The sequence below is a fragment of the Atractosteus spatula genome, assembly GCF_055471065.1.
Source record: "Atractosteus spatula isolate fAtrSpa1 chromosome 10 unlocalized genomic scaffold, fAtrSpa1.hap1 SUPER_10_unloc_1, whole genome shotgun sequence".
Taxonomy (NCBI): Eukaryota; Metazoa; Chordata; class Actinopteri; order Semionotiformes; family Lepisosteidae; genus Atractosteus; species Atractosteus spatula.
In genome coordinates this window covers 2,190,241-2,205,122 of record NW_028296612.1, presented here as the reverse complement: position 1 = coordinate 2,205,122, position 14,882 = coordinate 2,190,241, and the positions used below count along the sequence as shown (strand labels likewise).

Here is a 14,882-nt window from a genome sequence, read left to right as displayed (position 1 = left end):
TCGAGGAAGGAGCCGTGTCCGAGCAGCGCACCTTCACTCCCGGAAAGGGGGTCCCGCCGGCCGCCTCCTCTCCGAGGGGGCAGGTTTCCCTACGAAGTCACCTCGGGGAAGTCATCTCCTCGACTCGCGAAAAGTCCGCGCCGGACGGGGAGGGGGGGGGGGGGGGGGAGGCGCACCAAGCTTTCTGCGGCGATTTGCGAGAAGGGTGGCCTGGGGGGGGGGCGGGAGCCCGGAGAGCAGCTTCCTGCGAGACTCTTCTCCCCCTCCCAGACGCATCGGGGGCGGAGCCGGTGGCTCTGAGGCTCGGGATCGGCGCCTGGGGCTGGAAGGGTTTGCCGGTTCGAATCCCGCGGCCGGCAGAGGAATCCTACTCCGTTGGGGCCCCCCTGAGCAAGACCCTTCACCCCAGCTGCTCCAGGGGCGCCGTATAAATGGCCGACCCTGCGCTCTGACCCCCCAGCTTCTCTCTCCCTGTCTGTGTGTCTCCTGGAGAGCCAGCTGGGGTCTGCGACAAGACCAATTCCTCATGCAAGAAATTGTATAGGGTTAATAAAGTGATCTGATCTTACCTTCCGAGCTGTATTTCCCAGGATTGAGGTCCGAGGGGACCCCTGCTCACCTCACCACATTCCCCATCCCCGGTTTTTATCAATCCTGGCCTCTTAATAAACTCCAGTTATAAACTGGTTTCATCCATCCTCACCGAGAGCTGAGGATGGGTGGGGAGAGTACTTCAGCACATTGGTGGCCATCGCGCCATGACGTCATTGTCCACACGAGAGTCCCCGTTACCGGTGAAGTGCTCTGAGTGGAGCGTCCAGGACAGCGCTATATCCGAGTGCCGACAGACCACCTTCCGGAGGACATAACCGACGACGGACCAGCGACAGGACGCGACCCAAGTCCCGCGCCTCTCCTGCTCTGTCCAGGGGCTCGTCAGGAGGGACGGCGGCGATCCCACTGCGTTGAGCCGACGGGGAGAAGGGGCCGGTCCGAAACGGGACTCGAGGAGGGGCGCCGGCGCACCCAGACCAGGTGCCAAAACGAGAATTGGAGACCCTGACCAAACCGGACCAAACATCCTGTCCCGATACAAGAAAGACGGAAGTTTAAGGTTCTGCGGGGACTTGACCTCTGACATCTCCCAAGTGTGACACTGGAAGAAATGCTGCCGGGGGGGGGTTAGGAACAGATATCAGCACACTAGACCTCTGTCAAGGACACAGACAGTTGCCACTAGCTGACCCTTAACGAGAGAGGGCCCGATCAACGTTCTGTGAGGCCGATTTCGTCAGCAGGATTGGCGATTGGCCGATACCAATAAGATCTGTGTGTGTGTGTGTGTGTGTGTGTGTGTGTGTGTGTGTGTGTGTGTTACTATCCAGCCCAAGACGCACAAGACGGTATGAGCTCAAACGGTTTCATTAACAAGACGGACAACGATTGCTACAAGCGGCTCACATGACGTGACGAGCCGCAGGCTGACGGTTCTTTTATCCAAGGAAGATGTCCGGACGCCATGATCCGAAGAGTATTTCCGACCGGGAACGGCAGAGCGCGCGCGGCTCTAGGCGAGATATCAAGCGACGGAATCCTACCTCTTCAACAACCGAAAACGGCTGGTTATCTCGCGCGATAAATTCCATTGTTTTGGTTGCCATTCCTTTGGCTTTCGGGCTATTTGCTGCAGTACTTTTGGCATCTCTCAAACGCCACGCTGCACCGTCGGTCGTCTTGGCGTCGGTGGAGCTTTGTCCGTCTTCAGCTCTGCTAGTTTTGGATACTCGCTGTACTCAGTCAGGCGATGGGCTTCTTGAGCGTCGTATCAGGTTAGCTGTGATAATAAATTTTGCGTTGCTCCCTCCCAGAGACGCGTTTTTGTTCTTGTCCCAGACGCTGCAAATAGCATTGGCTAGACCTGGAGCAGGTGTTTCGTTTTAAAAACCGCCCGACGGACGACGACGACGACGTTTTCATCCCAAGGCACACGGCGAAAATTTCGGCCCAAACGTTCGGCGTCGCGGAGCGGCCCGATGAAAGGAACACGGGCCCAGTTCCGGTCTACAGCCGATCGATCCTTCCACACCCCTCCCCTTACCTGCTTTCCAAACGCCCGGAGGTCTCTTTCCAGTAAGGTTATGCCTTCCGGGTGACAGGGTGCCGCAGTGACTCAAGGATGAAGAGCTGGGTGGGGGAGGTTGAATACACAGGGGGCAGATAGCGGTGTTAATAATAATAATAATAATAGCTTACACTTATATAGCGCTTTTCTGGACACTCCACTCAGAGCTCTTTACAGGTCATGGGGAATCCCACTACCGCCACCAATGTGCAGCCCCCACCTGGATGATGCGACGGCAGCCATAGTGCGCCAGAACGCTCCCCCCACACACCAGCTCTCAGTGGGGAGGAGAGCAGAGTGATGAAGCCAGTTCAGAGAGGGGGGTTATTAGGAGGCCATGATTGGTAAGGGCCAATGGGAAATGTGGCCAGGACGCCGGGGTAACACCCCTACTCTTTTCGAGTAATGCCCTGGGATTTTTAATGACCACAGAGTCAGGACCTCGGTTTTACGTCTCATCCGAAGGACGGCGCCTGTTTAACGTCTACTGTCCCCCGTCACTATACTGGGGCATCAGGACCCACAGAGACCGTATGGTGAGCGCCCCCTGCTGGCCCCACTAACACCTCTTCCAGCAGCAGCCTTAGTTTTTCCCAGTAGGTCTCCCCTCCAGGTACTGACCAGGCTCACACCTGCCAAGCTCCAGTGAGGGGGGGGTGCCAGCTGTGAGCTGCAGGGTGATATGGCTGCTGATGTCATCATCTACAGCCCCCTCTCGGATCGAGCATCTGCAACGACAAAGGGAACCGCAGAGCGGGCAACGAGGCATACGAGCTGTTCGGGCCGGAAGGATGCGGCGCACCTTGAGTACGTCGCCTGGCCGGGAGGGGGGGGGGGTCTGTCGAAGAACCGAGTTCGCTGGATCTCCCGGGCACATCCGCGCTCCCTTCCTGGGCCTTGTGGGTTGGAACCGCGGAATTATTCCCGCGTTCGCCCACAGAGACCCGACTAAAAACACTGCTTGGCGAGATAGCACGGCGGACCGAAGAAGGCGAGCCAGCATTTTCCGACTCAAGAAGGACCGCTGTGCGCAGAACACCTCAGTTGCAGCGTCTAGACCGACTTCTCCTCCGCAGTCTGGACTGGCGTTCGGGGGTCAAGGCGCCGTCTTACTGTATCAGCAGGAAACTCTTACCCTGTGGAGCCAGGTCTTCTGTTGAGGAACCTGAGGGGGTCTCCGGACACTCGGAAGCACCACCTGCAAGGAAACGACTCTCTCGTTGCGACTGACCACTGGGCAGCCTTTTCCACGGGCTCGAGAGCCGATAACCTTGGGAGGCGGTAGAGAGCTGGCGTGCGGTCCCTCAGAAATTAGGATCCTTCGCTAGGGCGAGACGGGGCGAGCTGGGAGGCCCGAGAGAAACACTGAAAGAGTGCGCTGTAGCTCTGTGGCCGCTGGCGGGGATCTAGGGTGGACGAAGGCTGAAGACCGGCGTCACCTGCGAGGGAAATCCAGTGAAGGAGAGACTCACCTGGTCTGTGAGTACCTGCCTGGCTGATGGGGGGGGGGGGGGAGTACCCTGCTCCCCTTGTCCTCCACCTGCAGGTCTGGGGGTGCCCCCTCCTGCGTGGTACAGTGTTACCCCACTTTGCCCCTGGCTGTCTGGTCCTGTTTCCTAACATGGGGGGGGGGGAGCTCCCACACTCCCATTCCCTCCTCACCTGTCCCACAGGCTCCCTGCCCCCTCCCTGCCTGCGGGGGCCGAATTCCTCCTGCAGGAGCTGCGTCTGGTGGGAATAAACGTGCCTGAAGGCAGCCTGAGCTCCATCAAGTCCCGACTACACCGGTCCAGACTCCATCTTCCGGTCCAGAGCTGCTGTTCTGCTGTTCTGGTCCTGGAAAAACACAGGCGTGTTGTCTACAGGCTCTCTTGCCCCTTCCTCACCTTGTCTGGGGGTTCTGACACCCCTGGGCTCCCCTTCATTGTTGTGGCACCACTGAGCTCCCCCTCCTCCCTAGAGTCTTCGGGGGGTCCAGGCGCTGGGGCTCCTCCTCCTGGCCAGCCTGAGTCTTCGGGGGGTCCAGGTGCTGGGGCTCCTCCTCCTGGCCAGCCTGAGTCTTCGGGGGGTCCAGGTGCTGGGGCTCCTCCTCCTGGTCAGCCCGAGTCTTCGGGGGGTCCAGGTGCTGGGGCTCCTCCTCCTGGCCAGCCCGAGTCTTCAGGGGGTCCAGGCGCTGGGGCTCCTCCTCCTGGCCAGCCTGAGTCTTCGGGGGGTCCAGGCGCTGGGGCTCCTCCTCCTGGCCAGCCTGAGTCTTCGGGGGGTCCAGGTGCTGGGGCTCCTCCTCCTGGCCAGCCTGAGTCTTCAGGGGGTCCAGGCGCTGGGGCTCCTCCTCCTGGCCAGCCTGAGTCTTCGGGGGGTCCAGGCGCTGGGGCTCCTTGCTGCCAGCCTGAGTCTTTGGGGGGTCCAGGCGCTGGGGCTCCTCCTTCTGGCCAGCCTGAGTCTTCAGGGGGTCCAGGCGCTGGGGCTCCTCCTCCTGGTCAGCCTGAGTCTTTGGGGGGTCCAGGCGCTGGGGCTCCTTGCTGCCAGCCTGAGTCTTCGGGGGGTCCAGGCGCTGGGGCTCCTCCTCCTGGTCATCCTGAGTCTTCGGGGTTCCGGGCACTGGGGCTCCTCCCAGAGTCGAGGTCCAGGAGGAGTTTCTTCCTGTTGGCTTCTCCCAGATCTTCCAGACTCCTCAGGCCTGAGCCAGGCTGGGAGGAGGGAACCTTCCCCGAGATCCTGGAGTCCGACGTCCAGACGACATGACAGGCGAGATGGAGCCGATGGGGGAGGATGTGGGCGTCGGGGCTCCTGGTGTCCGACTGGGAGAGAGCTCCGATGTTGGGGTGTCTGTCCTTCCTCTTGACCTGAATGTTCCTCTTCAGGGTTCCACAAATAATTCGGTAGCCCGATACCCCCACTCTCAGCCAGCTGATACCCCATTCCTACTGCTCTCACCCGGCAGATACCCCAACACCTGCTCTCATCAAGACAATGATTAGCTTAGTAACAACTACAATAAACATCTAGTACACTGAGTATCCAGTACAAAAATTATTCAGGACAGAGACTGACTAGCAATTACAGCAAACATATACAACAACTATTCAAGAAAACCACTGGTTTAGTGCTGAACAGTTATGGTAAACTCCCAGTAGAGTCAAGTCAGTAATTATTCAGAATAGAAACTGACTGGTTTCGTGATTAAACATGACTGGGGATATGCAGTCCAGTGATTATTTATTGACAGATATTCACTGTACGTTGACTAACCCCTACAGTGAATTCCCATTAAATATTCAGGACAGAGACTGCGTAAGTGACAAACCACTGAAGTGTACACCGAGCGGCGAATATGTAGGACAGCCATTCACGATAAAACACTGCCTGGTTCAGCGACTAAAATTTCACTGCGCAAACAGTACAGCAGATACATCCTAAAATAAGTAAGGAAACTAGTACTAGTACATCCCAGAAAAGGGCTCCATGATATCTCTCTGCCCGGTTTGTACACGACGTTGTGTCAAGTGCACGTCCGGTCGATAACGGAACAGGAGTTTCGGTCTTCGTGAACCGCCGACTGTTCTCCTGCGCGTCGCCCACAGGGCTGCATCAGGGAGGAGTGAGAAGTACCTGCATGGGGACCACGCCGAACTCTCACTCCCCAGTCCCGTTAGGGCACCACAGTCCCTGCCAGCCCTCACGCGGAGGCGATTTCAAGAGCTCGTCGGCCCCCTGTCCCCCCCCGTTACATCCCCGCTCCTGGGAGAACATCCGCAAGTCATACCCGTTTCCTCTGCTGGTCGCTTGCTTCAGGAACACCCCCCCCCCCGGAGAAAGTTTGGAGTGACAAATCCACACCGTGAACATCCAACACACTCATGACTCAGGAAAGAAACCAACGTGTTTAATAAGAAGCCATCAGTGTGAACATACTGGAGAGTAATTATTCAGGAGAGACCCCCCCCATCATCTGTTCAAGATCCCCTCCATAGGACGATTAAGTTTGCTTGCACAGCAGTGAAACTATTCTGTAATAAACAAGTTAACAGTGTAACTCTGACAAAATGCTGACAGAAACGGCGCCTCAGGTGAATAATATGTATTTTTACCCTCAAAATCAAAAACACAACACTCTGGACTATACAGCACAAAGCACAAGGCAGCCTAAGCTTGTCAGAACGGTTTCCTAACTAGATACACCAGCAAAAAAAAAAAGCAAGTGAACCTCTTTTTCATAGAGATACTCACCTCACGTTTCAGTTGAGAGAAGCGTCAAGATGGAAATATGCTGGAGAACTGGTATGTTATCTATCACAAGCCATATCACCCTGCAACTCACAACTGGCAGCCCCCACTGGAGCTCAGCAGGTGTGAGCCTGGTCAGTACCTGGAGGGGAGACCTCCTGGGAAAAACTAAGGCTGCTGCTGGGAGAGGTGTGAGTGGTGCCAGCAGGGGGCGCTCACCCTGCGGTCTGTGTGGGTCCTAATGCCCCGGTATAGCGACGGGGGACACTGGACTGTAAACAGGCGCCGTCCTTCAGATGAGACGTAAAACCGAGGTCCTGACTCTCTGTGGTCATTAAAAATCCCAGGGCGTTTCTCGAAAAGAGTAGGGGTGTAACCCCAGTGTCCTGGCCTAATTTCCCATTGGCCCTTACCAATCATGGCCTCCTAATAACCCCCCTCTCTGAACTGGCTTCATCCCTCTGCTCTCCTCCCCACTGAGAGCTGCTGTGTGGGGAGCGTTCTGGCGCACTATGGCTGCCGTCGCATCATCCAGGTGGGGGCTGCACACTGGTGGCGGTAGTGGGATTCCCCATGACCTGTACAGCGCTTTGAGTGGAGTGTCCAGAAAAGCGCTATATAACTGTAAGCAATTATTAATTATTAAAAGCTTGCTAAAAATAATGTTGTTTCTCAGAAAAGGAAAATTTCTAGAGTAAAATGAAACCACCAACGTTCACAAACACAGCACAGACAAAATGCTCCCTAAATATTTAAAATCCACCAGCTGAATTCTGACCAGAGACTGAAACCTTCCTTTTCATATCGTGTGCACGGGCAGCTTTTTAAACCCGTTTCTCATAATTACGTATGGGGGGGGAAAAAAAACACACACAACAGAAAAGTACAAGTACAGAAGTGTATAAACTGTAAGCATTAATCCCAACAGTTGAAAATAACAGCAATACTGCTCCAACGAGTCCTGCTCCTGCTGAAAATAACACTTGTTTCTGACACACGTACTGCTAATAGAACACTCCTACTAATAGTGTTACTGTGAATGAAACTAGAACACTCCTTGATTAGAGAACTAAATCAAGGCCACTAAAATGATACCAGCACTCCTCTCTCACTAGTAGGGTTGTGTGTTCATGTCCCGAGTGCGATATAGGAGTGACAGGACTAACCTGACCTTGTGCTCAGGCTGGAGGCTGGTGTTGGACTCGGGTACGAGAGTGTAGTGTCAACAGCACACTGACCAGGATCTTGTGGGCGAGAGACAGCAGGAGGTCAGGACACAGCCCTGAGGATCACCCCTTGGCACCCCGACAGGCCTGGGCCCTCCTGTGCTGACCAGTCGAGCACACCCCCCGTCCTCTACATGCAGGTCTGGGGGCGCCCCCTCCTGCGTGATACAGTGTGGCTCCCCCTCCAGCCCCGGCTGCCTGGACCCATTTCCCCCCCCCAACATGGGGGACAGCTCCCACATTCCTGTCCCCACCCCACCCGTCCCATAGCCCTCCTGACCCCTCCCTGCCTGCTGGGGCCGAGACCCTCCTGCAGGAGCTGGGTCGGTCGGCAATAAACACGCCCGTGCCCAACCGAGCCCCGACTGCCCCGGTCACCTTGGATAAACCACAGTGTCGCTGAACAGCAGCTCCACCTCATCATCGGCGAACACAGGGACTGAGGTCTTCTCCAGGCTCCACACTGCGGGTACGAGCTGAGAGAGTCACCGTAGGCAATATCACTGGACAGGCCAGACAGCCCTCGCACAACATAGACACACCTGTAGCAGCAGGTGCAGACATACAAACGCACAACTGAGACACACACACACACCTGTAGCAACAGGTGCAGACATACAAACGCACAACTGAGACACACACACACACCTGTAGCAACAGGTGCAGACATACAAACGCACAACCGAGACACACACCTGTTGCAGCAGGTGCAGAAATACAAACGCACAACCGAGACACACACCTGTTGCAGCAGGTGCAGACATACAAACGCACAACCGAGACACACGTATAGCAGAAGGTGCAGACATACAAACGCACAACCGAGACACACACGTATAGCAGCAGGTGCAGACATACAAACGCACAACTGAGACACACACCTGTAGCAGCAGGTGCAGACATACAAACGCACAACCGAGACACACACCTGTAGCCGCAGGTGCAGACATACAAACGCACAACCGAGACACACCTGTAGCAGAAGGTGCAGACATACAAACGCACAACCGAGACACACACCTGTAGCAGAAGGTGCAGACATACAAACGCACAACCGAGACACGCACGTATAGCAGAAGGTGCAGACATACAAACGCACAACCGAGACACACACATATAGCAGAAGGTGCAGACATACAAACGCACAACCGAGACACACACGTATAGCAGCAGGTGCAGACATACAAACGCACAACCGAGACACACACCTGTAGCAGCAGGTGCAGACATACAAACGCACAACTGAGACACACACACACACACCTGTAGCAACAGGTGCAGACATACAAACGCACAACTGAGACACACACACCTGTAGCAACAGGTGCAGACATACAAACGCACAACTGAGACACACACACACCTGTAGCAACAGGTGCAGACATACAAACGCACAACCGAGACACACACGTATAGCAGGAGGTGCAGACATGCAAACGCACAACCGAGACACACACGTATAGCAGAAGGTGCAGACATACAAACGCACAACCGAGACACACACCTGTAGCAGAAGGTGCAGACATACAAACACAACTGAGAAACCGAAAACGCTATTTGTTACAGAAGTCAAGATCCCGAAGAAGAAGCGGTGACGACAACCACCGAACCCGCCAGAGCGCAGCCATGAAGCCGTCTCCCCCGCTTCTGTGCGGGGCCGGAAGTGACGAAGTGACGAGGCGCCCCCCCGACGTTGCTCGGCGACGCACTTCCGGCGCAGGTCGCCGAGAGGGAGAGACCAGCTGAGGCGGCGGTTTCCCTCAACGCGAGTTAACTGTCCTGCAAACTGACCGGCTCCCCTCTTTTCTTTTTTCCGCGACGCTGTTGGGGGGAGAAAATAAAGAGACATTCCCCTTATTCCGTCCTCCTATGAGGTCGAATGGCCGTGACTAATGTAGAAAATATAATAATAATAATAATATATAATAATTGTAAAATATTATAATAACAAGCTCCTTATTTTTTTTGGCTCACTACGATTGATTTTCGGGGGGGGGGGGGCAGCTCTCTCTCTCTCTCTCTCTCTCTCTCTCTCTCTCTCTGTGTGTGCAAACGGCGTGGAAACTCTCCCCCCTTCAACCAAGAGAAAAGAAACACATCGTTAACAATAAAACACAGTTACAAACCGCGTAAACTCCCACTTCTGTCTTCGCGTTGTTGTTGTTGTTTTAAAAACAAAACCATCCCCACCCCCTCAGTTGCTAAACCCACAGAAACGACGTTCATCCTCCTCCCGTTTTATGAACCTGCTGGCTGTTCTCGGGCGTGTCCAGTCTGGGGCGGCTCAGTGGGAGAAAGAGAGGAGCTGTTACCGACGGGAGGATGAGAATGGCGTCGTCTCCTCCCCCCCCGGGGACGGGGCATGATGGGAAGGCGCCCCACCTCACCGGCCAGCTGCTACAGGTGTTTCGGGCGAGAGGGGGGGAGGGGCATACCACGTGTGGGCGGGGTTTCGCGGGCCCGCGAACCTTATATGGACTTCCTGTGGGCGGTGCGCAGCCCTATAAGAGAGGCCTGGAGGGCAGGAGGGTGCTCTCAGTTCTTCCAGTAGAGTTGAGGTTCAGGCAGTGGGCTTTCAGGGCTGGGATCAGGTGAAGACTTGTTGGTGTTCTCTGCTGGTGGTTTATTGCGGTTCCTGAGTGTGTCGCTTCTGGTTAGTTGAATAGAACTGCAGCCTGTGTCTTTACAGCAGGGTGGTTGTATTGAAGGCTGCTCAGTTGGGGGAGACAACAGAGGTATTTTTTCTTCTTGGTTGGGTGGGGGAGTAAGTTCCTTTTAAGTTCTTGGTTAAGACTTAGAATGTGCCTTTCCTGCAACTGTCTCATTGCTAGGTCAGTAGGTGGAAGTGTCTTCACCCCTGTTTGTCTAAATAACTTTTTTTTTCTGTTGTGACAGGATAAATTGGCTCTCTCTCTCTCTCTCTCTGACTGTCGCCTCCAACGTACCATAACCATGTCTCAGTGTCAAGGTAAGGGGGAGTGGAGGGGGGTGGGGGTATTCTGCTGGAAAGGTCTGAACAAGGTCTCGTTTATCTGACTTCAAGAATGCTCTTTTGGGACATGCTGTTTAATTGTAAGGCAGTATTGGGGGTGGGGGGGGGAGTAGTGGGTCCCCAGTCCAGTTGACCTTATCGCTCAGGGCACCCCACTCTTATCCAACCCCATTTGGGGATGGATACAGGCCTCTCCCTCCCTGCTAAAACAACCTCCCTGTGAATGGATCTGGTTAACGCAAGAGCTTGTGTGTTTCCAAACCAGTAACCCAGTCCTCTCTCGGTACTGGATTGCTATAATGAGTTGCATGGTGTTTGAAGATCATGAGCTCCTATAGTGTTTTTTTTTTTTTTACTGCACCTCATTAACAACATTAAGCTGATAATGGACCAGTGTAAACAATTAAGTGGGTTTCTGGGCACTCCACATGTACCCTCCTAAATGCTTGTTTTTGACTAGTTCTGTAGAGGGTGGGCTTGGGGGGGGTGGCTTACCTGGATGATGTGACGGCAGCCATAGTGTGCCAGAACGCTCCCCCCACACAGCAGCTCTCAGTGGGGAGGAGAGCAGAGGGATGGAGCCAGTTCAGAGAGGGGGTTTATTAGGAGGCCATCATTGGTAAGGGCCCATGGGAAATTTGGCCAGGACGCCGGGGTGACACCCCTACTCTTTTCGAGAAACGCCCTGGGATTGTTAATGACCACAGAGAGTCAGGACCTCGGTTTTACGTCTCATCCGAAGGACGGCGCCTGTTGACAGTATAATGTGCCCTGTCACTATAGTGGGGCATTAGGACCCACATGGACTGCAGGGTGAGCGCCCCCTGCTGGCCCCACTAACACCTCTCCCAGCAGCAACCAATGTTTTTCCCAGGAGGTCTCCCCTCCAGGTACTGACCAGGCTCACACCTGCTGAGCTCCAGTGGGGGGGGGCTGCCAGTGGTGAGTTGCAGGGTGGTATGGCTGCTGGATATTTCCAATCCCAATAAATGGGGAATTCCTAATGCTCTCTATAGTGTTTCTGGGCTCTCCACTCGGAGGTATTACTAGGTCATGGGGATCCCCTCCAGCCCTCCCCCCAGTGTGCAGCCCCACCTAGATGATGCTCCAGTCTGCTCGGCACACTGGCCTATGGCAATCGAGAGGGCTGATGTCTTAACTTGGATATCCAAATTCTCAGTTTGCTCAAAGTGGATGTGCGGACGTCTTCACCAAGCTTGAGTGCTTGAGGTTGTGGAAGCTAAAATTTTAAAGCCAATTTCAATTTTCTTTTTGTCCCACTCAGACCTAGTGCCTGCTGACCGGCAGCTGATGAACGATATGGATATGTTCCGGGATATGCTCCCGGCTGCAGAGAAGACGGCTCTGCTCTTCCACCTGTCCTACCTGTGTCTGGCCACCCACCCCGAGCTGGAGAGGAAGCTGAGGCTCAAGGCCACCGAGAGCCAGCAGCTGTTCGCCTCCTCCGAGGTCCTGCTGCTCCAGGTGGGTCTGTGTGCCTGCTGCTCCAGGTGGGTCTGTGTGCCTGCTGCTCCAGGTGGGTCTGTCTCTTGGGTCAGAGCTTAAGAATACAAGTCAAGCGATTTTAGGACCTGTCAGGCCCATTTGGTATCTGCTTCAGTAACCGGGCTGGCCAGCTTGTTCCATACCCCCACCACCCTTTGTGTAAAGTGTATCGCAATCAACCCAAGATACACTGCACCCACAAGATTTAATACGTGTAACCCTTCAGCTTGGTGGTGTGGGCAACTAATAAGTGAGACTTTCTCCTTTCATCTGGATCTAATGGAAGGCTTGTTTTGGTTCATGACTATTGAGGTCTTAGTTCTCTGAAACCTATTCTACCTGTTATCCTAGATCTTCATGTGGGGGGGGGGGGGGGTGGAAGAACTATACCTTTGGCATAGATGTCAGTGTGATGTTTGAGGAGATGGGTGCTAAAATTGCCATAGAGAGTTGCATTTCCTAGTTGAATGAAGTGCCCTTGAACTGGTCAGTTAATACTGAGGACACCCCAGTGGTTTTGTCCTGTGGAAGCCATTTTGGCTCAGGTATAGCTCCATAGAGGAGCCGAAATGGCTACTGACAGCAAGGTCGTTAGCGTGAAGGTCCTGCCAGCTGTGTTGTGGTTCTGCAGGGCCACAGGATTCAATAGGCCGGATAAGGGGCATCCTAAACTTGAGCTTGAAGTGGGGGGGGTGGGAGCAATGGTGCTGATGCTTGATCTCTCGCTCGCAGTGCGCCAGTACGGCGACCAACATCCTCGGCACCATGCTGCCGATGATCCGGACGGCCGTGAAGAAGAGGAATGTGGAGCTGGCCAAGAAGTTCCTGGACAAGTCGAAGGGCTGGATCGAGGACATCTGCCACCAGGTGGACCGCTCGGTGGAGAAGTAAGATCTGGTTTCGTTTTGCAGGAACCAGCCATTGGAAAGAGCCAAAGACTCTGGCTGCTTGTAAGAACATGGAAGGGGATATCCTGTTCTAACTGAGCGGCTTGTTCCCCCCCCTCCCACCACTCTTGGTGTACAGCACACACCCCTGCCTGGCTCGCTTGCTGGGATTCTCCTGTCCCATAACCTGCGACCTCTCCTCTTCACAAGAGGCTTACCGCTCCCGTCTCTTCCAGGTATGAGGCTCTGGGCAGGGGCGTGGGCGACACCTGCAGCGACGTGGTCAAGACCAAGGCGGACAAGGAGCAGCAGAAAAAGGACAAGAGCGCGGAGGCCCAGGCCCTGGAGGGACAGTGCAGCAAGCTGGACACCTCGGTCAAACAGCTGCAGGGGGAGAGGGACCAGCTGGAGAAGGACATCCAGGACAAGAACAAGGAGCTGCAGGGCCTCATCATCAGCATCGGGGAGCGCGACCGCAAGTTTGGCATCGTGGCGGCCGTGGTGCCCATCCTGGGCGCCATGATCAACGCCATCCAGAAGGCCGCCAACGACCCCAAGGACAAGGCGGCCGTGGAGACCCTCAAGCTCCAGCTGGAGGAGCTGCACAAGAGCAAGGACGCCAAGGTGTCGGAGCTGTGGCAGAAGGAGAAGGAGCTGATCCGGCTGCAGCTGGACTACGCCAAGGTCCAGATCGACATCGGTAGGCGGGCGGGTTGCCAGATCATGGGGGCCGCTGGGACGTGTTTTGTGCGGGGTATTGGCTTGTTCCACACCCCTACCACTCTTTGTGAAGAAGCTGCTCCTGTCCTGACCGAAGTCCCGCTCTCGGCTTCAAGCCCATAGCGAAGTCAGGATTTAGGGAAATGTGTTTTGATTTTTTACGTGATTGTTTGCTTGTAACAGACCTGAGCTGTCGCTAGAGTTGGAAACCACTTCTTTCTCTAATCTTTTTACCATCCAAGAGTTAAATCTGCCAGCTGAGCTCGGGAGATGATTCCTGCTTTCCTCTTCCTCTGCCTCCCAGGATCCATTGGGGATCCCAGCACGCTGGCGGAGGTCCAGAAGTGCCTGACCAGGATCCAGGAGATCCTGCTGCAGATGAAGAAGTTCTGGGAGACGACCGGTGTGGCGCTGGACAACCTCAAGCAGAGGACCTTCGCTGGAGAGGACATGCTGGACTTCCTGGAGGACTGCGAGGCCGACTTCCTGTCCAGCTTGGATAAGGCCGAGCCGGTCAGCTTGTTTTTCTGTGTGTTTCTGGTAGATCGATCTCTGAGGGGGGGGTGGACAGAACTGTCCTGCTCGGGGTCTCTCTATGTCGGGTTGAACTTCTCTGATCTGGTACCTGCTGGCTCAGATCTCTGTCCTGGACACCCCCAGACACTCTGACTTGTCCAGAAATTGTGCCACAGCACAAACAATCCTACAGGCAGCCCCTGAGCTGCTGATGCACTGGTTAGCATAGGTAGGGGGAGACCTTTCTCCACAAAAGGCAACGGTGTTCTCGGGAAGGAAGAGCCTTCCCCTGGGAAGCCGAGACCCGAATGGCGTGATCTACGTCGTTGAGCGGATGAGTTTCCTGGAAGTTTGGCTTCTGCCCTTGGCTGTCATCCTAGATATTGTGGGTGGTTGGGGGGGGGGGGGCACTTCCCAGTGGCTTCTGGGATATTACCCTGGTCGCTGAGTCTCATGTCGGTGCTTCTCCTCCCCCTTCCCCGCAGATCTGGAAGAGCTTCTGCAACGTCTGCATGCACATCCGCGGGATGTTCATCCTGCAGTCCAAGGAGGCCTACAGGTTCCTGGAGGTCAGCCCCTCGGCCCTGAGCAAGGAGCAGTGGCAGCAGGAGTACGACAGTGTGGTGGCGCAGCTGGACAAGCTGAACCCCCCCGCCCCCCAGGCGCCGCAGGTCGAGGGGCCGAAGTAG

At 55.2% G+C, this 14,882-nt stretch overlaps 1 protein-coding gene across 1 annotated transcript; it reads left to right on the top strand.

The window, feature by feature from the left end:
- The first annotated feature begins 10,524 nt into the window (after positions 1 to 10,524).
- Positions 10,525 to 14,882, top strand: LOC148813398 (uncharacterized). The gene is made up of 6 exons (XM_088908390.1): positions 10,525 to 10,540; positions 11,850 to 12,049; positions 12,803 to 12,957; positions 13,194 to 13,657; positions 13,982 to 14,190; positions 14,679 to 14,882. Exons 1-6 carry the CDS (start codon positions 10,525 to 10,527, stop codon positions 14,880 to 14,882), a joined length of 1,248 nt encoding a protein of 415 aa, XP_088764516.1.